The sequence below is a fragment of the Euprymna scolopes genome, chromosome 39 (genome assembly GCF_053919585.1).
Source record: "Euprymna scolopes isolate OS-2025 chromosome 39, ASM5391958v1, whole genome shotgun sequence".
In the NCBI taxonomy this organism is placed as follows: Eukaryota; Metazoa; Mollusca; class Cephalopoda; order Sepiida; family Sepiolidae; genus Euprymna; species Euprymna scolopes.
In genome coordinates this window covers 33,506,319-33,531,173 of record NC_136520.1, presented here as the reverse complement: position 1 = coordinate 33,531,173, position 24,855 = coordinate 33,506,319, and the positions used below count along the sequence as shown (strand labels likewise).

At 34.1% G+C, this 24,855-nt stretch overlaps 1 protein-coding gene across 5 annotated transcripts in view; it reads left to right on the top strand.

Moving 5' to 3' along the window:
• The window catches only part of LOC145263728 (nostrin-like), a 605,851-nt gene that overhangs the window by 307,894 nt on the left and 273,102 nt on the right, over positions 1 to 24,855 (top strand). Inside the window, exon 1 of one of the 5 annotated variants that reach the window (XM_080120704.1) lies at positions 9,978 to 10,471. The exons of the other annotated variants lie outside the window; for them this stretch is intronic. Coding sequence (XP_079976830.1) covers positions 10,433 to 10,471 — 39 coding nt within the window. The 5' untranslated portion in view covers positions 9,978 to 10,432. Of the gene's footprint in view, positions 1 to 9,977; positions 10,472 to 24,855 lie in introns of those variants that run through there. 5 annotated transcript variants of the gene reach the window in all.

The window sequence follows — 24,855 nt, the reverse complement described above, 5'->3', positions numbered from 1 at the left end:
GAATGTCTATTATATATATAATTAGAAAATATCTAACATATTAAATTTTTCGAAGTCAAAATGTAAATAGCATTAAGTTGATAAACAAATTTTGTTTCTGACTAGCCACTTTTCATTTGTTATCGTTGTTCCATGTTATTGGCAATATAATATACTTAGCTACAATTTAATATTTTAAATTATTTATTCCAGTCCAGACAATTGCTAATATGAAGCATTTTAAAATAATCACAATCATTAAAAAAAAAATCAGCAAAGAGGATAATAATTGATTTTAAATTGGAGAATATAATAGGCGTTATCTACCTTAAGTTTAAAAATGCAAACAAATAAAAAAATTTAAAGAGTTTACTGCATCCCGGACAATGTCAGGTAGGTACTGCTAGTTATTTATAAGTGTTCAATAGCTCACTATAAAGTGAAGTAAAAAAAAAAAAAAACAACCTGAGAGAAAAACATTATCTAATTAATCATATCTATCTATCTGTCTATCTATCTATATCTCCCAGTTTATTTTGCTTTGCTCGCCTGTAAAAAGCTCTTGATTTAAACTTCCCCCATTATTTTATTAGCCAATCAGAACACATGTGACGTCACTTCCGTCTGTAGTGTGAATTAAGGCTCGTAAGCGTGATAATGGATGTGATTCAAATTTCTCAATGAATGCCTCTGATTAAAGTACAAGTGGTTTCAAGTTTATACGTTGCTTTTGTTTTGTTTTTCTTTTCTCTGATCTTGCTAAGTAGAACAACCGGATGGTCTTGTTAAACTTACTGCAGTTTTATTACAACTAAATTAGAACTCTCAAACAATTATTTATCCGATATGGGAAATACCTCCTTTGCGTCTGTTAGGGTAAAATGTGTCTGCTACCAGTCACACTTTTCACTTTACTGACTTAAACTTACATAAATTTGGTCAGTCAGAAATAAAAAAAAAAATGTCTGATTAAACATTTTAAATGTCAAATCAACAAAACTTACAAGGTTGTACGATGAATCTAGTAGAACAGAATACCACTGTGATGCTTCCCAGCTGACTACAATATGGTTGTTTTCAAGTCCAATGTAAACAAATTCTGGTTGAGATGCCCTCGTAAATAATCAGATTCTGCCCAGTTTCAACAGTCATTACCAATTCTTACGATGTTGTCTTACCGTCCTTCTGACAAGCTCATTGCTCATTAACTTTTATCCACAAGTGGCCTTTGGGCCTTGATAAGTGGTTACCCATTAGTACATAAATAAAAAACAAAAACAGGTATTCTTAAGTTGATTTCATTACAAGGCTATCCCTATAACAGACCTAGAGATCTAAGAGTTGGATATCTTCTTAGTAGTTATCCAGCCTTGATAAAATTTAAAACCAACTTCGAAACCTTTTCTCTTTCCTGCAACCACTTTCCCACAAAAGAGATGTTGCGAGCCTGTTTTTGCTCTGTCATTATTTTCATGGCAAGTGCTCGACTGAACTCCAATCTATTCTCCCTTGCCAAACTTTCACACAGAAAAAAACACTCGACTAGTTACAACCACTATATGCAATTTCCCCCACTCTCTAACTGTGCCAAAATCTAAATGCAAATTCCATGAACAAAGCTTCTTTCCCAGAACTGCACGCCTGTGGAACACTGTTCCGCTGACCTGCTTCCTGGTTGAATACAACATGGTAGTCTTCAAATCCAATGTAAACAAGTTCTTGTTGAGCCGTCCTTATAAATAATCAAATTCTAATTTACACCATTAACGATTACTGAACTACCACTTTACATTGATTGATCCTTATCCTCGAGTAGCTTTCTGGCCTTGATAATTGGTGCCCCCCCCCCCAAAAAAAAAATAAAAAATAATAAATAAATAAATAAAAATAAATATTAATAATAAATTAACACTTAATTCTCGTTTGTTTGTTTGTTTGTTTGGTTTAATTGACAATGAGACGACAGTAGATATTTGAATGCTGAAATATTAGTTTGAACATTGCTGTCAAAGTTATTTCATCATGTTTTCGTTGCTCGAATGGTGCAGTGACTATAGGATCGGCCCTACAAAAGCTGATTGGAGAAGTTTCACCTTTTCTTCATTGAGCATCAACGTTTATATGGTGATCTCTTATTAGTTTACAATCTCTCATGGCTGGACGAGCAACTACCTTTTTTTTTTTTTTTTTTTTACATGGGTGTCACCACTTATCAAGGCCCAGAGGCCACTCAAGGATAATGGTTAATAGGTATACATTAGTCATTGTGATTTTAGCATAGTAAACAGTGGGAATTTTGTAACTTGGATTACTTAGGGGGACGATTCAATTAGAACTTGTTCACATTGGACTTTTTCTTTTTTTTTTTTCCATAGGTATCAACACATTATCAAGGCCAAGAGGCCACTCAAGGATAAGGGTTAAAGAGTGTACAGTAGAAATTGGACAATATAGTAATCATAGTAATGAAAATTTGTTAAATTTGATAACTTATATGGAACGGCTCATCAAGAACTTATTTACGTTAGACTTGAAGACAACCATATTGTAGTCAGCCGGAAAGCAGGAAAACGGAAGACAATTCCACAGGCGTCAAGCCAGGATTGAAACTCGACTGCCTAGGAGACAGTCAGCGCTTCTCACCGTTATGCTACTCAAATAAAGTATAATTAAATCAATATTTAGCTTTGGTCTGTTCTTATTTTTTCTTTTGAAAAATAATTTTTTTCAAAGTCAGTTCTTCGGTTTCAAAAACGTTGGTACTAGCGACACCGTTTTTAAAAATACTGTTTTTCCTTTAGAAAGAGTTTTGTTGACATTTTTGTTGAAAGAATCTTTTTTTTAGATTTGGATTAAAAAAAAAAAAAACAGTCTTAATAATTTACAAACGCAAAAAACAGTTTTTAATTTTAACTAATAAAAAAACTCCTTTTAACGATTCATAAAAATTAACATAAGCGACAAATTATTTTATTTTATTTTATATTTTCATTTTACTTCGCAAATTATATTGAAGAACTATATTTCTAACATCAATCAAGTTAATTTGTTTATTGCAGACTGTTATCCTCATCTTTCTTGTTGCTTCACGGCGTTTCGGTCAACTATTCCTCACGTGGATTTATAAGACCAAAAACTCCAACCTTGATTGCCCTTCTGGGCCCGTGGCGCAGTGGATAGAGACGTTGAATCTCTACAGTGAGGTGAAAATTGTCTGAAGATAGCAATTTCAATCAAAAACGTGGTGAGACGACAACAACTATGGATGGCATTAATTGCTGAGAATGCAGTTAGGAGATTCGGAGTTCTTATCCTGTCGCGGTTATCACCTGATGAAGGCTAGAGGAATAATGGCCAAAACGTGAGACAACAGCTAATAAAAATGAGGATAATAGTTTGTAATAAATGAATTAATAAATAATATTCATCTCAATAATGAATTCCAATTAAATAAAAATCCATCAAGTTATATGGATTATATATTCTTTGGATCTTTTTTCTGATAAGCATTTCATGTATAATATGCAAATTGGTGAGTTTTTGGGTGATGTCCGTTGATGTTTGATCCAGATTTCTTGGAGCTGATGTCATACTCTCTGGATAGTTGTTTAGGTGGCATGTTTCTCTTAAGCTATCCATCTCCTCTTGATATGTATTGGCATTATGGCAGATTGCCTTTGCTCAATGATGTAAGGGTCCTGGATATGAACTTAAACTATATCCAATGGTGAGGCCCCAGCTTGCGGGCTTTGGGGAGTGTGGAGCCACCCTTTAATTGCCATTACTCCCAGGTCCGCTCTGACCCAGAGTGGTAGTACCTGTTAGGGCCCCAACTATGGGTTAAATAGAAACCGACTTGAATACAAAACAAATATATCCTACTAGTTGCTCGGGTGTTTGGAGGTGTATGCTGTGCAAAAAAAGCAAAAAAAAAAAAAAAATGGTTAATTTTTTTAAAACTTTGACCCCTATTATGACCCCTTAAAATTTATTGTTTCGGGCTCAAATCACTTTATTAAGTTAGATCCATGTTCAAGGAACCTATATCTAAAATTTCAAGTGTCTAGACCCAAAATTGTCGGAGGAGTTTGGTAGAGTTCTTAAAGGTCAAATCGTTGAAATTTGACCCCTTAACAGCCAAATTTCTGGCTGACACCCGTCACATCGATTTTCCCAAATCTCAGTACTCGGTATTTCAAATTTCGAGTCTATAGACTAAAAATTGACAGAGTTATTGCGTAGGGAAATGTACACAGACAGACAGACACACAGACAGACACGTTCACTTTTATAGATATATAGATAGATTAAAAAGATTTTCTTCACAATCACTGGATTCAGCATTAAATAACCTGAAAAAGGGTTGATATGCCATAAAACAAAAACAACCAACCAATGATGTAGGCAATTGATGATTCCTTTCTTTATATTATACTAGCGGGGGTACTCGGCATTGCCCGGGTGTTTGGGGGGGTGTATGTAGGAGAGGGTGACCCTGTTTTAATAGAAAAAAAATATGATGTTAAGAAAAATTGGAAAAAGCAAAACAGCGAATAAACGTTAAAAAAAGAAAAAAAGGTGTAAAAGAGGAAAATGTTTAGGTAGAAAGACAGGCTCGAACCCGAAGCATCGAGGCTAAGGCAGGAAAAAATGCCCAACACGTTACCCCTACGCCAAAGACACACACTTAATAACGGATAAAATTAAACCTTTAAAAATATTTGCAGGTGGTTGAAACTAACGTCAACGTTTTCTAGGTCAAACATGCCATCATTGTTGTAGTAGCAGGAGCAGAGAAAATGAAGGAACGATTTTTTCGGCACCCCCTCCCTGTACAAAACTGATTATTTTAGGGTGAAGGAATGAATGTTTTTTGGCCAATTTTTTGATATTTGTCGGGCGAAGGTTGTAGCTTTAAAATACCTATCTGGCAAAAATCCGTGGCCTGTGTTGAAAGTTTTTGCGAGACATACAAACACACATACATACATACATACATACATACATACATACATACATACATACATACATACATACACACATTTTCGCTTTTATATATATAGAAGATAGATAGAAGATGGATGGTGGGAGTTGAAGTTTAGATATTCTCCAGTGAACGGTGTCTTCTATGAATGATCTGAACCCCTGATCAGTGTGAGTTATCAACACATCTATGAAGGACAATTTGTTATAATGTTCCTTTTCCATAGTGAACTGTATAGATGGATTGATGGAGTCCACATGGCCACACATTGCTTGAAAATTCTCCTGATGAGGCCAAAGTATGAATGTATCATCCACTGTTGGCTTCAGTAGTGTCGGTCCTATCAATTATTATTGGAGACAAGCATAATTCGATAGCCATACCTTCCTGCTGATGTCATATCTCGAATTATATAGTTTTTACATGAAAGGTCAACATCTCCATCAGATTATACATTGGGATGCAATTGTGTTTCTCCTGTAAACTTATCCCGTACCACAGTCAGTCTCATCAGTGGGTATTTTTGTGAACAGATTCACTGTCTAGGTTGAAATGAATGGGAGCGTTATTAATTTTTTATGAATGGAGTGATCACATCTATCAGGAATTAGCCAATGGATGGCGTGCTGAACAAGAATAATGTGCGTGCTGTTCAAAATTTCGTACACATTTTCTTGAAGAAGGTCGGAGGTTGCATCGGCTAAAACGTTGTGAGAATAACATCCAAGATGAGAACAATAGTTCGAATAATACAAATAATACAATTTTTGTGTTTCAATGGAATAATTTCAGGAATATTCCATACAGGTAAAGAATAATAAAGTCAAGATAAGACTGGCTCATCCTTACCTTGTCAGGCTCAGTTATGCAGTTTCACGATTTATTTATGTTTTTCCTGTTATTTCTTGGTGGAAGGTTGCAGGATTTCGGATCAACGTTATAATTGAACCGATTTTTTTTTTTTTTTCTTTTTTTTTTTTTTAACTTGGCTTTCTTTTTTATGTTCTGTTAATGACTTCATTTCATTTTCCCTTGGGATTCAAATTACATTCTAATAATCATCCTATCAGCATCTTTCTTTTATTATTTTTATTTTTGATTTTATTTTTATTTTCTCTTGTTTTTTTTTTGTTTTTTTTTTTCCTTTTTATCTTTTTCCTTTTTTTTTCTTTCTTTTTTCTCCCCATTTTAATTTCTGAAAGGAAATTAAAATCACAATTTTTTTTTTTTTTAATTTAGTTTTTATTTACTTTAGGCTTGTTTTCATTAAAAACGAAGTTTGCGTTGCAAGGATTGTAGCCTTTTTTTAAGAGGGACAAAAAAAAACAAAAAAAAAACGTGGATATCGGTTTTGGAGTTCTATATAAAGTAAAAAAGAAAAGTTTTTTTTTTTTTTTTTTAAGACTATTAGTTGGGTTTTACATTGAATCAGCCATCATTGAATCATTTTCTGCCGAAAACCTACCATTGGTTTGTAGATTAAGTTGGTTTACTATTGATGTACAAGGCACGACAAATGACACTGATTCCCTATTCGTGCGATATTTAGGCACGGAAAATTAAGGCACGATAAATGTACCCAACTGTTTTTATTTATTTATCGCTAAACATCTTTGTGAAAAATATTTTTTCCAACTTAGGAGGAAATATATATTTTTCTTAAATATGAGTCAAATATAAAAAAAAAAAGTTTCCTTAAAAGAAAAAAAAAATTACTTTTTTTTGCAAGTGTTTGTTTAAAAAACAACAAGTGAAGCATGCACGGTCCCCTGTGAGTGTACAGTTCGGCATTTATCCCCCCCCCCCCCAATTTATCCCCAAAAGTCCACAGGGGACGTCGAATCCTGGTGAAAATGAACAAACGGTGCAGTTTTAGGCCTTGCCATTAACATATATAAATTTGAGTTCTGCACTATGCAAAAAAAGAAATGACCAAGTCCATTATTTACCCCCCCCCTTATTTAGCCCTCAAAGTCCCCAAGGCCTTAACATATTTAAATTTGAGTAACTGCTAAATAGACACACACAGAAAATTTGCATGCAAAACTACTAAATATACATACACAGAAAATTTTGGACAAATATGGTAAAATAGTCCCAAAAATGGAGTGTTTTTATTAGCCCTAAAAGAGCCCATGGCGCACACCCAAGAGTCATTGCGAAGTATAGGTTATAAAAAGCTATACTCTAAAATTTATGTAAATTCATCCAGTATTTTTGTTTTTATAAAATAAAATTTGATCAGTAAACAATTTCTATTACTATTTGTATTACTATGAGGACTGTGTTGAATTATGCACCTTGTGCGTTGATCTTAATATAAGCAGAAAATGGCGGGCGGGGCATTTCGCCGTTAAAATGTGTTTTTTCTTGTTTAAAAAAATATTTTATAAATTTGCGCAATTTTGAGTGTACTGTTTTGTTTTTTTTAACCTGACACGTAAGTACATTTTTTTTTCCGTGCCTTTTTGGTTATTTTTGTTTTATAAGCATTTTTTTTATATTGAGGTAAAAAAAAACTGCATAAGCACTGCACACCACTGCATGTTTGTTCATAATCTAAAAAAAAAAAATAGTTTTTAATTTAATTTATTTTTTTTAAGTTTCAATTCAGTCAAAAATTATATATCCAACCTTCTTTTTCACACAGATTTGTTTTTTAATTGATTGTTGATTTTAAATTACATTTTCATTCCTAGAATAAAATTGATTTTACGCATAAAAATTAATATTGATAATCGATCAAAATCGTGAATAAAACATGGCCGCCAGCGATTTAGATTTTGCTTTAAAACTACATTTTCATGAAATTAAAATATTAAATTTTAGATGGACGGTTAGAATCCTAAAATAAAAGACCTGAGATATCCAAAAAACAAAAAGATAAGAAACTTCATTCATCCCAACCCAACAGTCCAACACTAACCCTAAGTCCGAATGTGTACAAAAAATAATTTAAAAAACACGAAAACTATGAGCACGCTGTTGGCTTAACGAGGCTGTTAAAATTAAACTCTGTCCATTAAGTCCCTACTTGCCTCCTCATGAGGGCAATATTAGACATAAGGTCGTTTTTTATGTGAGTAAAATTCGTCCCCCTCCTCCCCGAAAAAGAACACTAACTTGTGACAACAAAAATTTTTGGTTAGGAGCATTATTCTACACTTCATCTTTTCTGTCCTTTTTTGTCCGATTGAAAACACATCTGTGACCAAATAAAAGTAATAAGTTGTATTGAATTGTCATATTTTTAGGCCAAGTGAAAAGGGCCAGTTTTGTTGGGAGAAAATTCAATAGTACCTATTCTACAATTGGAACCAAATTATAAGTTCAACCCAATCAGAATGCACAAGACGCCAATATTCTTTACGCCTTGCAAAGCGAATACTTGCAGACTTTTTTTCTAATGATTCAATACTCAATTCCTCCTCTTCGTCTTCTTCTTCTTCTTCTTCTTCTTCTTCTTCTTCTTCTTCTTCTTCTACTTCTTCTAAAAGTAAACTAAATCTTTTATTTTAATTGAGAACCATGCATACTTTTTTTCTTTTTAAAGATGGGAATCCTACCCTGTGCATTTAGAAAAAAAAGGGGGGGGGGTCATTATTATTGCTTCCTCCTCTGAGTCTGAGACCCCATTATGTGAAGCTGCTTTTCTCTGGGATGGAATTCAAGCATTGTTTTTTTATTTTTATTTTTTTCTTCGGTAGTTGCAGAACCCCCTCCTCTCTCTCTCTCTCTCTCTCTCTCTCTCTCTCTCTCTCTCTCTCTCTCTCTCTCTCTGTGAAGAGAAAAAAAATAAATAAAAGGTATTTTCCCCCCTTTGCCCACAGGATTTGATTCTATTGATTCTAGCTTTTTCGTGCGATTACAAATGAAATACCTGGATATACCGCGTGTGTAATTGTGAGACAAGGGTTGCGCAATCTTAAATCGTTCTTCTCCTGGTTTGGAATTGTTTGAGTTCAAGGAGAAATTCAGGGCAACCGGAAACAATGTCGAGATAAGTAGAAAGCACACAGCAGTAGTGTACCCAGTACATTCCCAAATGGTCACCCGTTTTAGTACTGACTAGGTTCAACATCGCTTAATTTAGATGATCTAATGGAAACCGGTGTGCCGACGTGATTATTGTGTGTGTGCGCGCACGCGCGTAGGTTGGTCCCATAGAGTAAATGTGGTATTCTGGTCATGCTAATGATTTCAGCTAAAACATTTGACATTGCATTCTTAATTGTAGACAAAAATTTTCGCTGTAGATTAACAGCCTCACCAAAATTGATTTTTAGTTTTTATTAAGATTTTTATTTTGCTATAGGAGAAAATTCCTGTTCGCTTCTTTTTTTTTTTTTTTTTTTGGTGGGGGACATTTTTCCAATTACGTATGTCTTTACGAATTTGGTACTCGGACTTAGGGTTAGTGGTAAAAGAAAAATTGGTTAACTGCCCTAAAAATATAAATAAATAAAATATCCTGGAAATTTTACATTAAATTTATGCACGAAACTAATCCCAACTCTAAACTCTAAAGCAATTTTTTTTTTCTGCATAATATGAAAAAAAAAATTTTTTTTCTGGTGATATTTCTTTAATCTCTACTGATAAAATAATTGAATGTATTTCGACAGTTTAAATGCTTCCAAATTCCTTTCAAATTTAAAAAATAATTCTTTATTCTCCCCCCCCCAATTATTAACAAAAGATTAAGCTGGCTAAATTATTGTTTATGAAGAAATGGAAATGAATTCTGGTTGATTTAATTTCGTAATATTTTTTAATAGGGATTTTCCAGATTTCGTTTTCGTATTTTCCTATTGTATTTTCAATATGCATTTGATTAATTTTTTTTAAAATATATAATAATAATAATAATAATAATAATAATAATAATAATAATAATAATAATATAATAATAATAATAATAATAATAATAATGTGCAAGGACAAGAAATGTACACACACACACACACACACAGGAAGTGAACACTTTTTTATTTATCCTAGAGAAGAGATCAATCCTTTAGAATAGGCATTTTCGATATCAAATACCTCTCCAACACGCGCACGCAAGAAAAAAAAAGGGTTGATATGTCATGAAGCAAAGAAAATCTCGAACTGATGATGAAGAGTGAGCAAATGCGATGGAGAAAAGAGGGAAGCTGATATAGCGTTGGACGAGGGAAGCCCCGTTTTAGAGAGAGAGAGAGAGAGAGAGAGAGAGAGAGAGAGAATGAGAGAGAGAGAGAGAACGCTATCGAATATCCCCCCTCCCTTGGTCTTTCTCAGTTAAGTTTTGTGCAAGAATACAAACCGCTTCGCTGTGTTAAATATCGGAGTTGCGTTTCTTCTACGCTAACTGGATAATGGATAACAATACTATGTAACGTTCGAATGACGGGGTTGTTCCTACTTTTGTGCGCTTGTTGACAACCCCATCTCTTGAAACAAACAAACAAAAAAAATACAATAATAATGTCGAGTCGTAGACACAGCTCAAGATCTAGAGTTCGGGTGAGTTTGCAAATACTATTATTTTATTAAAATAATAAATACTCTCTATACTCCCCCCCCACATCACGCTTTTTATTTATTTTTTTTTTTTTAAACATTCGATCAATTTCTAGGCTTTTTTTTTTTTTTTTTTTTTTTCAAATTCCATTCATTATTCGGACACACCGTTCTCGCGTTCCTGTTTAGTGACATCCCTACGCACGGTCGCACGACGCACGAGTGCAAACATTTTTAGTGTTGCGAAAATGCAGCTTCCCCAAAATATGGGGGCATCTTAGATGACAAGAAGAAAAAAATACATGTAATAGGCTCATCTCATTTTCTTGCGAATGACGGTCCCCTTAGATGACAGGCAATCAAGTCTGGAAGGTGATGGTAATGCCTGGGTCGATAGTCTCCTTAGGCCGTTTGTTCCTCCCTCTTCCTTTGGCGAGATAAAGGTTAGGCACATCATGGCCATTGTATGATGAAGGGAATATTCTGCACGCCTCTAAAAAAAGATGGGAGCACTTTTGATTTGGGACAAAACAAAAAAAAAATGCCCCTGTGGAGGAGGATTTTCCCGTCCTCACGTCTGGTTATAAAACACCCCTAACCTCCACGTGTTGTTGGCCTTGTTTTAAAGCTAGTCATTAACAAAAAGCAGAAAGAAAGAAAAAAAAAAAAACTGTGTGTGTGTGTGTGTGTGTGTGTGTGTGTGTGTGTGTGTGCCTGCCTGTCTGTGCGTGCACGAGAGAGAGAGAGAGAGAGAGAGAGAGAGAGAGAGAGAGAGAGAGAGAGAGAAAATAAAAAAGAGTAAAAAAGCATTTCGATTTTATATCTTCATTTGTTTTGCTTTTGAATCTTAAATAGTCGTGGCTCATGCGATAAAAACGTAGAGAGAAGAGAAGGGTGTTTCCAATGAAACTGACGAGAAATTCTCGTGCCCTTTTTAAAGTCAACTTAAGTTTATTTTTAATTTGTTTATTCGTTTTTTTTTTTTATATTAAGAACAGGATGACTCTGCATTCCCCCGGGAATGAATAACAACTCTCTGTATATTCATGAATCCATTACTATTTTTATTATTTTTCTTAAATTTTTTCAAGCTATGAATTAAAAATCAAATAATTAAAAAAAAAAACTCTTTCTTGTTGATGGTTGTCAATCGTGAAGAAATCTTGTACCCTTTTAATCAGAACGAAAGATATTTGTTAAAGTATATTTATTTACTTCCTCTGCTAGAGGACTGATTATGCATAAGGCCAGTTAGAAACAAAAAAATGCACGAACTACCCCGTCGGAATTCCCTGGTAGGGGTGCCTCTTTGCGATTAGTAGTAAACTAACTCCTTTCTAAAAGAAAAAAATAAATAAATAAATAAAAAAGGTGAAGCCTGGGAGTGTGAACCTCTTGAACAAAACTTACTCCAGCAACAAAACCACTGTTGGTATGATTGTACCTATTTACTATGCCTCCCCACGGGACAGAGTTAGACACCAGGGTCGTTTTTTAACATGGAGAAAAGGTACAAAAATAAAAATTGTCTCAGTCGTGAAGGATTTCTCCTCCACCGAAAGAGAACAAGAAATAGAAGTACAGCATCTGAAGAACAGATACTACACTTTGATCTTGTCCCGAAGGCCAAGATTTGTATGTTGGTATGATTGTAGTAAAAGTACTAGGTATTGCAATTTCAGGACATTTATCTCCCAAATTCTAAAAGTTTGTGGTGAATAGACAGACGGAAATTTGTACAACTTTATATATAGAGATTTTAGTAAGTTGTGGTGGAAGGGGTGAGATGAGTAGGCAATGACGACTCTCCCCCCCCCCCTCGTTTTTTTTCTTTATTGTAAATTGTTTCAAATGTTGAGGAAATAATTGTAAATCTCTCCACGGATGCAATTGAAAACAAAACCCTATATCAAGATCAAACACTTTTTTCTAACGCAACAATTACGGCGAATACAATTACGGTATTAAACTTATATTAATCTTGGTAAACGTTACTATTGGCGATCTAAATTATTTAAAATGAAATACAGTTGGGAAATTAGTTTAAAAAAAAAATGTAAAAAATTAGTAAAAAAAAGAAATAAGTCCGGTATCAATGAACAAGATGCTTGCTTGGCCCCTTATTACTTTACTTACAACTAATAATTGTAGAATTAAAATGGTTATAAGTTAGTTGCTCGTCTGTGAAACACAATACCGCAGCAGAGAGCTGCTTCCCAGCTGACTATAACATGATCGTTTTTAAGTCTAACGTAAACAAGTTCTTGATAAGCCGTCCTTAACCGATTACGGTTTTGTCTCACCTAACACCAATTAACTCTTATCCTTGGGTGGCTTCTGGGCCTTAATAAGCGGTGACTCTTATAGTATAAAAAAAATAAATAAAATAAGGCCCGCAAGCACGTCACAAATGAGACTCATTTGTGACGTGCTTGCGGGCCTTATTTTATTTATTTTTTGAGTAGGTAAACCAAAATAAACTGTTTTTCACTGTATTTCCTTTAAAATAATTTATGTCGATAATAATAACCTTTAACTTACACATTTTTTAATAATATCGAGGGGGGGGGTCACGCTGGGTGCCTATAGATAACAAAGAGGACATTTTACTTTATAACTTGAAAATTAAGAATGAATGTAGTAATATATGATTATGGGACTTAGCAGTACAAGGGTGGTCCTTATTCATCGTGTTTGCTTGTTAAATATGGTTGGTATATTTCCAACCGTCCCATTTTCGCGACTTGGCAAGAATCGAGCTAAAAAAAAAAAACGAATTATAAAATTCATATTTATTTTGCGTGTGTGTGTTTTAATAAATAAATGAAGGATCGGTAAAAAACAAAGCAAGCTACCATTCGCCCATGCCTGAAGTATTGTTGTCACATCTGAGCTGGTGCACCAATCTTGTTGAACAAGGTGCAAAAATGAATTTTTAACCTAATAGGTCCCACACTGTCTACCAACCTCCAGCTCATGTCACATCGCTGCAGTGTTGCATCCTAGTTCTTGTTTTATAAGTACTTTCAAAGGGTGTGTTCAGATGATCTTACTGCAGTTACTGCACTTATACTCTCTTAACATAACTTCCACACCCCAACTAGCAGCAAAATCACACCCCTTCACTACAAAGATCTCTAGATGCCGGAAAATGTTCGACTCTAAGTTCTTACCATTAGAAATTCTTTCCTTTTCCTTGTCCCCAATCGTAACGTGTACTTGCTGCACAATTCCCCACCCAGGTTATTCTCCTATAAATATCCTTTACTGTAGTTCCTTTTGCTTCCTCGTTTGAAACGAACAACAAAAAAATAAATAAACGAACATTGTTTCCGAATTTTGGGGATGAAGATTAATTTGTAATTTGGTTACTGCTCTCATCTTGAGTGTTTGTTATTCGCATAATGTTTCAGCCGATATAACCTTCTTCAGGTGTACCTTGCAGAACTCGGGAATTTGCACGGAATTTCGAACGGAACCCTTTATTTAATACACATGGATAGCATGATCGGGTAGCAGTCAAGTAATTTGCAATTAATGTTCGTATTGCCCGCACTGGGGATTGAAACTTCAAACTCCAGAAGAGTGTCATTTATAATTGTAAAATGATTTTATAACTTCCCTTATTTTGTCCTTTAGTCCTCACATTCCATGAGTGATGTTTCTGACAAAGAGGCAAGAATTGCTGTTTTCTGAGCCAGAATCTATTCCATTTGGCAAGTTTTTGACCTCCAAGTAGTATTTTTTAAAACTCTTTATATCAAGTGGTTTCATGCCTTGTCTGGGGTGATTTCCATTAAAAAAAAAGAATATTTAAAAAAAAAACCCTGAATTTTTTACTGAGTACTTTATCCGTTACGTCACGGATCTTTTGCTCCTTAAGAATGTCGGAGGTTACATCGGCTGAAATGTGCGAATAACATTCGAGATAAGAACAGTTGTTCAAATAATGCAAAATAAATAAGCATTCCTCAATTCTAAATTTTAATAAATGTGATTTTGCTGACACTTCTTTGACCCAATCGATGCTGGTTATATTCTTGAACCCCACTCAAAAAATTGAATCTATAAAATTAGAAAATAAATGATGAATAGGGGGGGGGGTAGGCTTCCTGTCGTCATTCAGTCCCGAGCAACGTCAGATTTTTTCTTGCTAATGAATAAATACTGTAGCTACGGATTTTAGAGTACTCCCCGCCCCCCTGGTCCGGCTGAATATTGAATCGTGTTTGCTTGCAATCGAGTTGCGGAATCGGAGTCAAGCTACGGCTACCGAGAAAGTGGCCGTGGACAAGCTCATAAGAATACTGGGAGTCGGGGTCGGAATTTTTAATCTTCTAAGAATCAAGATAATCTGAATATTGGAAGGCTTTAAAATAAGGAGTCGGTGTCCGATATATTAGGATTCTAGGGTCCGGATTTTTTTTTTTTTTAATCCTCGAAGTCAGATGTTATACCTCCTGACCCCACAATCCTGCTGTCTATGATAGCATTTGGATGCATTTTTTTTTTTTTTTTCAATTCAATTGTTGTAAAGAGTCTTTATTTCCGATTCATCAAAGTAAAGTGTTATTTTGAAATTCCCAGGCGAAGAAGATCGGAGAGTACAACGGCCGGAAGAAGTGAATTCAATAGAGCATTGTTGTTCTTTGGGAGCTATGTATAAATGGGAATTCAACACAAAAGTTAAACCCCAAATTTCCCACTCGCATCTGTTTCGCATCTGTTTTTTTTTTTTTTTATGCCAATATAGGATGTATCCTTGACAAACAAGTCGGCAGATTAAGGGCTGCCGCGGAAGTACGAAGTCCCTTTTTTATTTTTTTTATTTTATTTTATTTTTTTCTCGGGATAAGGTATGGCTAGGTTCTAGGATATGTACTCAAGTAGTACCACCTCTTTTTAGGAGGTGTTGGTTTATTGCCGAGTGCCTAAAAGTACTCCTACCAGGAAATGTCGCCGACTCTGTCTGTAACTATTTATTTACTAGCGTGGGGATGTAGTAAAATGCGCTTGAATATAGATTTAGTATTTATTATTACAGAGCCAATTTTCCATTGAATATATATATATATATATATATATATATATATATATATATATATATATATATATATATATGTGTGTGTTTGTTATTACTGTACACATAGATTCGAAAAAGTTGTCAAAAAAATATATATAACAAATAAATGTCATCAAAGGCAAGATAAGTTACTTTTCTACCTAACTGGATATGTTTTTAGTGTTTATATTTAATGTAACATGTTTAATCAGCTCGAAAAACATACAGTGTTTACCGATTGGAAAATTTAAAATGGCAGCCGACTCTCTTTTTAAAGCGGTAAGTTTGGGAAAATGAGTTTAAATAAAAAAACAGACAAAATACTGTTAGAAACTCGTTCAATATATGTTACCGTGACATGGGCTGACATATATTCGGCGGGTTTTTAACAGTATTTTGAATGTTTTTTTATTTATGACTCCTTTTCCCAAACGTACCGTCTCCGAGAGAGGGTCGGCCGCCATTTTGAATTTTCCAATACGTCGGTAAACACTGTATGTTTTTCGAGCTGAATAAACATGTTACATTGAATAAAAACACTAAAAACATATCCAGTTGGGTAGAAAAGTAACTTATATTGCCTTTGATAACATTTATTTGTTACATATTTGTTTTTTGGCAACTTTTTCGAATCTATGTGTACAGTAAAACAAACCCTATATATATATATATATATATATATATATATATATATATATATATATATATATATATATATATAGCCCTGGTTTCAAAAGTTAAAAAAAAATGACTAGAATCGAAACATTTTGTGTTCCAGCTGCAGTTAGTTCCTATCATTTGAGCTATCGACAGATAGACAAGAAAGATTTAAAATTAAACCACTTCAAGCTATGAATGGATTTGCGTATGCATAAAAATAATAGAAATATGTCGGCAAGTTGAAATAAATATTTTGTATTTAAACTTGCCGACATATTTCTGTACGTGTTATTCATTCAAACAAAGATGTTACTAGTTATAAACCATCGTTGATGTATTATTACTATTTCTTGTTAATTTCAGTGCTATGTGACCAGTAGTTTAAGAGTTTATCGGTTAAATATTTTCACACAGACACACACATACATACGTTGACTGTTTAAGTTATATAGATTTAGTGTCCTCTCTAGGGAGCTTGTTTCCACACCTCATGACCTTGCGCCACATTTTGCTTCTCAGACTTATATCAGATTGGAATATCTGTTTTGTTCGGTTTCAAAGTGCTATCCTTCTAGGAATTACCTTCTCCTTCGAAAAGGGACTTCGTCTAACACTCCTCATTGTGGAATGACAACAGAATCGATCATGGTAAATTTGGCAATAATACAGAATTCCTCTTGGTGTGAGGGATGAATTCCACACGTTAAATTGACTTAGGAGTTATATGCCATACCGTTAACATTTACCTGTTTTCATGTATTCTGTTTGGATCAAAATGTAGTAGTTGTTCTGTCTTTAGTCAGAGGAGGTGATCTCTCGTGGATCAAAATTAATGTTTCCTTTGCTTTTTCAGCTAGGAGCAAAGTATAGTATCTGTCTGATGCTATGCTACACTTTTCCAAGTGTCGGACCGACAAAGGATGGCCGACAACCTCCTCTACTTTTGATGACCTTGTGCCTAATTTCTTAAATTGTATTTTTATACGATTTTGCAAATAAATAATGAAAAGTGTACGACACTTAATTTTCTCTGTCCTCGGTCAGTGAAAGTAATTCTTCTAGACCGAGGTATTTTTTTTTTTTTGTTTTTTTTTTCTAATTTTGTGTCCTAATCCAGAGTGCTTCTTTTAAGGGAGCTGGGTTATCCTCCCATTAACAATCGACTCTGTGGCTAACTTTGCCGCCGGGGAAGTGAGAGGGGAGGATAACAAGTGAATTGGTGCGTGTTTTTAATGTTTTACGTATATTGTACTTCTTTGATGAATTTATTTATATAAATCTGTCACGTTCTACAGCTATTTGTAAGTGTTAACGGCACTAAACCGACATTTGTTTATGCACAACTTGTTTTCGTTTCAATATTTATATGTATATAAAAATATATAAATAATGTGCCGTAGATGAATGATGCACGATTTTGAACTCGTATATAAATTAACAAATAATACATTATTTATGTATTAATAAAATTATAAGACTACTTTAGTACTTACTTCACGTGTGTGTATTTGGGAACATGCTTTTTCCACAAGTGCCGGCGGGAGCTCGGCGAATATTCGGCAAATGGCGGCGATCAGGCTGGCTTTTGTGTTGTAGGAGGTCATGTTGGTAATGTTCTCGAAGCAGTCCGGCAAGGTCAGGTTTGGGGAGGAGGGTAGCAGTGAGAGAAGGGTATAAAGTCATAACACTCCATCTGAAGCCAAGCCTGGGTCTCTTTGGACGGCGATAAGTCCTGCTGCCACACCCAGGGTCTGCCATCGGTCATCTGATTGCAGCAGAGGATCACCGCATTCTTCAGCACATCCAGGTACACTTTGGTGTTGACTTTCAAGATGTGAGGTGGCATGATGTGGTCCTTACTTGAAATCACACCAAAGATCATAACCGTGCCCGGAAACTTTTTCATCACCCTGGGTACGTCTCTCAAGCGTTGAATTATCCAGATTTGCATTTTGAGGGTGCTGGCAATGATCCTGTTTTCATAACTGGGATCAGTAGAGAGCACGAGTTATACAGAGGCGCATTTCCGATCTCGCTCGTTGAACATTGTGTTACTTTCAGATATGATAGAAGGCTCATATCACTCTTGTGATTTGTACACAATTGGCCAACTAGATGATCTGGAACAAAGAAAAAAAAAAGAAAATCGGTTTTCATCAAACGGAAATGGAATCATGTCTTTTCTAAGGCGACAATTATATCGTTCCATTCTGTATATCGATTTTTTGTTGATTTCTTAAAACGATAATACTGTTATTAGCGTCTCCAACCTTGGAGATTATGGAAAATAGTTTTCCTTAGGAAATTGCCCATATTTTTGGACATAAACAAATATTATTTATTATTTTATAAAAAAAAAAAAAACGTGTTTGTTTTACTTGCTAGTACCTTCCTTGAGTTTTTACTTGCCATAGATATATTTTCATAACTTACTACCTAACTATACACACGTATTGAGCACTGTTGCATTAAATACTGAAAATCAACGCATAAAATATAATATCTCCTCATAACATTTCACGTGGACACATGAAATGATAGACAGAGGGGGTGGAGAGGGAGATAAATAAAAGAACAACACTCAATCATTCTCATGATAGGTTCTAATTTTAAGATAATATTTATATTTATTTTTGTAATACTATATATGATGTCTCGCTGTATGTTTGATATGTTTGCTTTATAACAGGTTCTAATTGAGTTATAATTACTTTGGTATAAACGTGACCATCGTAATAGATGTCATTAAGGCCCGTGAGATGAAAATGACGTCATCCCTAAAGTCCTAGCAAGCAAGATCTGTCAAACAGTAAGACTGTCGATAATGAATCAAAAATGTTTACAGAAAACATTAGGAAACTGAAAAATTGCATCAAAAAAGAGAAAAATAAAGAATGCGATGATTTTACTGACACTTGATAGGAAAGCCGTGATATAACCCTCTCTCTGCTCTTAATTTGTTGTGTAACTGTTTAATATCTTCTCACTAGCCATGATGCTATATTTTAACTTTAAACTTGTGCTGCTGATGAGACCTGATACCAATAAAAACCGATATCGTCTCAGAAACGATCGTACAGAAAGTGTTGAATTCTTGAAACTTTCATAAAGTTATTCATCATCATATCGTATGAATCCGAAGATTCTAATGTTCGCATTGGTTTCCTCAATATTTTTCGAGTCGGAATTATTTCTAGAAAAACATCGGGGATTACGGAAGGGACTAGGTGAAGGTTGCCAACATTCTAAGTGAAAGCGATTTTTTTGTGTAACGAACTGGATTCGAACTTGGGTCACCCAGATCGTTGTTTCGTGTCGTTAACCACTAGACCACAGTCATCTCTAAACTTATTTAGCTCGTTTATATATATTCTGTTCATTAAAGATTTATTTAAATAAAAAATGCAATAGCGTGAAATAAAACAAAAAATTTTAAATCTTAACAAAAATAATTTTTGACGTTTCTGAATTTTTGAGATGAGGATTGGTTATTCGTATTATTTGGATTCATCAGACTACTGTTCTCATCTTGAGTGTAATTTTCACAACATTTCGATCGATGTAACCTCCGACCTTCTTCAGGTGTATCTTGTCAAACTCTGGAATTTGAACGGAATTTCGAGCGGAACCCTAAAGGGTTTACTTTACAGGGGTAGCGTGCTCTTGTTCCGTCAGCCATGACTGGATAGAGGTCCTAAGTAATTTGTGATTGTATTTTTCGGTCACCCACACTGATAATTGAACCTTCAATCTTCAGGAGAATATCACTTTTTGCAATTGATTTTTCCAAGTACTCCAACCACTGCGATACGGGTTCTTTGCGGACAAATAATTTTACAAATTAAATCCATCAGAATGCATTTCCGTTTCGTTGTAAACAAATCAACCATTTTAATCGTTCGTTAATAGTTTTAAAAATGCATTACTTTCGATGCCGTTCGAAATTTGAAAGGAATTTGCAAACTTTAAACTGTCGAATAGAAGGTAATTTTGGTTTTAAATGTTCGCATTGGTTTCCTCAATATTCTTCATTTAACTTAAAGATTAAACGTTCACCTAACAATTTTTAAAACAAATTATACCAAAATTACCTTAACCGTTAACAAATAACAACTTGATTGAATTAATCAATTTAATAACCAATAATAATAATTAATTTTAAATTTAAGAATAAATCATATAAAAATATAATTAGGGTAAAAGCATATGCACCCATGACGCAACGGATAAAGTACTAAATGTAATCAGTTCTCGGTGAGTGTGAAAGTCTTGTGACGTTTGAAATTCAATTCTCAGCAGAGAAAATACTAAAAATATAATAAATAAATACTTCTACCTGGCCATGGCTGATGGAACGAGAGCAAGCTACTACCGTAAAGTAAACAAACCGTTTAGTTCGAAATTCGGTACAAATGCCCATGTTTTGACATGACGCACTTGAAGAAGGTCGAGAGTCACGTCGGTAGAAACGTTATAAAAGCAGAAGTCTGAATAAACTAATAAGAAATCTCTCTCTCTCTCTCTCTCTCTCTCTCTCTCTCTCTCTCTCTCTCTCTCTCTCTCTATGACACATAGTTGTCAGGAAAATTTACAAAAATAGGTACTTATACTGACACTGTCAGTGAATTTGAACCGAACTGGTTTTTTTTTTTTTTTTACCCATAAGATAACTTGGATTGGTTCCAGTTCTGTAGAAGCACACACAAATGCAAGCAAAAATTCTCCCGGGCAACGCTGGGTACGTTTAGTTGATTCATTATAATCAGCAGTATTACACGCACGTACAAAAATATAAAATGACATTTAAAAATGAAAACTCTATTAATTGGTGATGTTTTTTTTGTTTTTTTGTTTTTTCCGTTGTTATACTTTTATGGTTGCAAGTTACCGTTGACTTTAAATGTCACTCTGACAAAATATGTCACTGACAGAAAGCCTTAAAGACCATGAGTATTCATTTCAACATTTTAGGCTTCAAGCTGAGAAAAGAAACTTCAGCCAGCGTTACATGATCACGTGCACACATCAATTTATGCTTGGCAAGGGACATGTGAAATCCCCAATTTTTGTATTCATAACATTATCACAAGAGATTTCTGGCGGTCTATGTGTGTTTCTCGAACTTCGACAATCAATGTGTATTTACACATTGAATTATTTGATAGCCGTGTAGTTTTCCGACTGCGAAAAACAATATGCAGTAGATCAACAATTGTATTTATGCATTTCAGGTATATAAAAAAAGAAAAAGAAAAAAAAAACACTATTACGTACATGTCACGTCGAAATTAGTATGAATTTAAAAAATTACGAAAAATGTTCCAGTAGAAAAATAATTGCAAGTAAAAATAGAATTTATGGAATTATGAGGTGCCTCCAATAAGTTCCCAGACATCTTTCGTATGACCACTTTTATTGATAGTACACACATAGAAAACTCAAGTCTCCTTCGAAGTAATCTCCTCCAGCTGTAATACACTTGTTGTAACATTCCAACAACTTCTGGAAGATCCCATGGAAATCCTCTTGTGTGAGCATGTCAGTGACTCTTGTCACAGCCTCTTTCTTCTCCTCCATTGTCTCATAAAGACAGCCTCTAAGGTTTTCCTTGAGCTTAGGGAATAATCAAAAGTCACTAGGGGCGAGGTCTGGACTATAGGGAGGATGAGGAACTGTCTTGAAGGCTATCTTGGTCAAATAATCCGTGACAAGGATGGAGTTATGGACTGGCGCATTGTCCTGGTGGAAATGCCACTGATCCTATTTGAAAAGTGCTGGTCTCTTCTGATCGAATCTCTCCCTGTGACTCCCTTAAAACCTCAACATTGTTGACTGTCTGCCCAGTGGGAACCTAGTGCATGTATATCATGTCCATGCTGTAAAAAAAAAAAAAAAAAAAGGATCATCATAAATTTCGGGGTGGATTTTTTTCTGTCGAGCCTTCTTGAGTCTGGGAGGGCCAGCATGCTTCCACTGGGAACTCTTTCTTGGTCATAGCAGTAGATCCAGCTTTCATCACAGGTCACCAGAGTATCAAGAACTGCAGGATCTGAATTGATTATCTCGACCATTTCTCTGCTGTCCTGACATTGTCTTTCTCTCTGAAACGTTTGGGACAAACTTCATGCTAATCTTCCACATCTTTAGTTCTTTGCAAATAATTGTGTAGACAGTTCCGACATTGACATCAAACTGGCTCTATAGACACACGTCGGTCTTTATCCATGAATTTTTTTATTTAGCTAATCAACTTTGGTGTTTCGACACCTCTCATCATCCCTCACAGAGTCCCTGCCTTCTTTGAATCTCTTATGCCACTCAAAAACTGATATTCGATTCATGCAAGACGCTTAAAAAGATGATTAAAATAGAGAAATTAATATAAGAAAATAATAATAAAGACAGAAGAAAACTTAAGTAGTGGCAAGATGGAAAAAGTTCAAAACTTAACAGGTAATCCAACTAAGGTCCTTGAAATGATAATCCGAGTGAGATGACAGTAGTTCAATACAAATCTACTTGAAATTGAACTCTGAAGTCGTTTTATTCTTCATTTCTAATCTAAATGTTTTGAAGCTGGTTTTATTTTTATATCCTTATAATAGTATAATATTAGCCCGTTTCCTCTTCTGGTGAGAAGCATTTAGCTTCAAAATTCTATGGTCTAGAGGTTCTTTTCCACTTCCTTCTCATTTTCGTTCTTATTGATCTGATTTAATAAAATTTTATATAACTGTTATTCCTCATCTTTTTAATTTTATTTTAATTTTATATATATATATATAAAGTGGAATGGTAGAGTTCAGGCGAAAATAAAGTTTTTTTTTATTGAGTTATATAATTAAAATAATTTATTTTAATTAAGGATTATATTGTGAAACAAATATTTTTTATAAATATTTAAATTGTTTTAAATATTTGATACAGCTTTTTAATGAAAAAAAAAACTTCTCTTCGTTTGATTTATTTTTTCATGATTGCACGCCAACACACTGAAAATACCTTTCTTTTCTTTTTTATTAAATAAGTAAAATATTCTCGAGTTCATAGCAAGATTCATTTTTCAATAGAAATATAATGGCAAATGATCGCTCCGTTGTTGGTAACATAACGTGAAATAAAACAAGTAACTTTATGTTGGGGTTGGAGGAGTATTGTCTATTTTAGCTTTTATTTATTTATGTATTTTGTATTGCAACCCTGGGCTTAAGATTAGTACTGGGATTAATAAAAGGTATTTAAAATCTTTTTTTTTTTTTTTTTTTTCTATTCATGTGGGAGGGGGAGCATCTGGCCACTGACCTAAACTAGGTGTCATATATAATAACATTTCGTGTTTGCAGTTTTATTCAGCTAAATTTTACTAATTCAATCTTAGATTTTCCCACGGTTTATTCTTTCTTATACCCATATTTTTAACCCTATTTTCACTAAAACTCTCGATCATTGTACTGAAATACAGTTTAGTATCATTTTAGTTTGGAATTTTTATTCGTTTAACCAGTTTTTAAACTCAAGGTAGACAACTCCAACTATATTCTTTAATTTAAAATGCTGATTTTTTTTTCTTTTAGGTGATTATTTTAAAATGTTTCATATTAGCAGATGTTAGAAAAAAATGTATTTCTTCAATATAATTTGCTAAGTAAAATAAAATTATGGAGTATAAATAAGATAGCATAGCAATTTGTTGCTTATATTAAATTGTATGAATAATTAAAAAGGCGTTTTTTATTGGTTAAAATTAAAAGCTGCCTTTTGTTCTTGTATTAAATAAGCAGACGTTTCTTTAAAAGTATAATCATATTATTTCAACAAGAAAGGACAGTACTCTAACAAGACATCGCTATTACCAACGTTTTTGAAAATGAAGAACTTACTTTAAAGCGACTATCTTTCGAAAGAAAAGATAAGAAAAGACCAAAGCTAAGTGTTTATTTAATTGCACTTCATGTGAGTGTCTATTAGTGTTGGGTTGATTAATCAGGAATCGGAAAAATCAGAGTTTTGGGGAGTATTGGAGTCGGTATCGGAATCGGGGGGGGGGGGATTTTTAGCTTATTTTCCTATGCCACACCCGATTCCTTTAATTATCTATTTCATTTAATTCTGTTTTTATAAAACATCTTCCACTGCTTGTAGTGATAAGAAAATCATAAATATTCATTGATTTAAACTTCCAGTAGATCACCCCGTCACAAGTGGGTTTTTACGTTGGAGAAAATATATGCACATTTAAGATGTGTTTTTACAGTAATCGGGACAAAATAACATGTTTATAGTAAAATGTTTAGAAATTTATAAAGAATCGGAATCAGGAATTTAGTACGGAATCGGTAATTGTATCAGAATCGGGGAAAAATTATTGGAATCGTCTCATCACTAGTATCTATATATATTTATGGTTGCTTTAAATATGTGCAATGATTTGAATTAGCTAAGAGTTCCTTAACTTACTCAGAAGACTTGACAAGATGCCATATTTCGCGATTTCAAAAATTTCTACTAGTTGCTTGTACAGGTTCAGCAGGAATTGGAATACACCCTACTAAAACCTGATTGTTACAGTTGGTGAATTTCGAAATTCTTATTGAAAAAATTTTCTCAATACCATTGGGTTGAAAATATATGGCCTGACTCTAACTCATAGGATTCCAAAAATTCT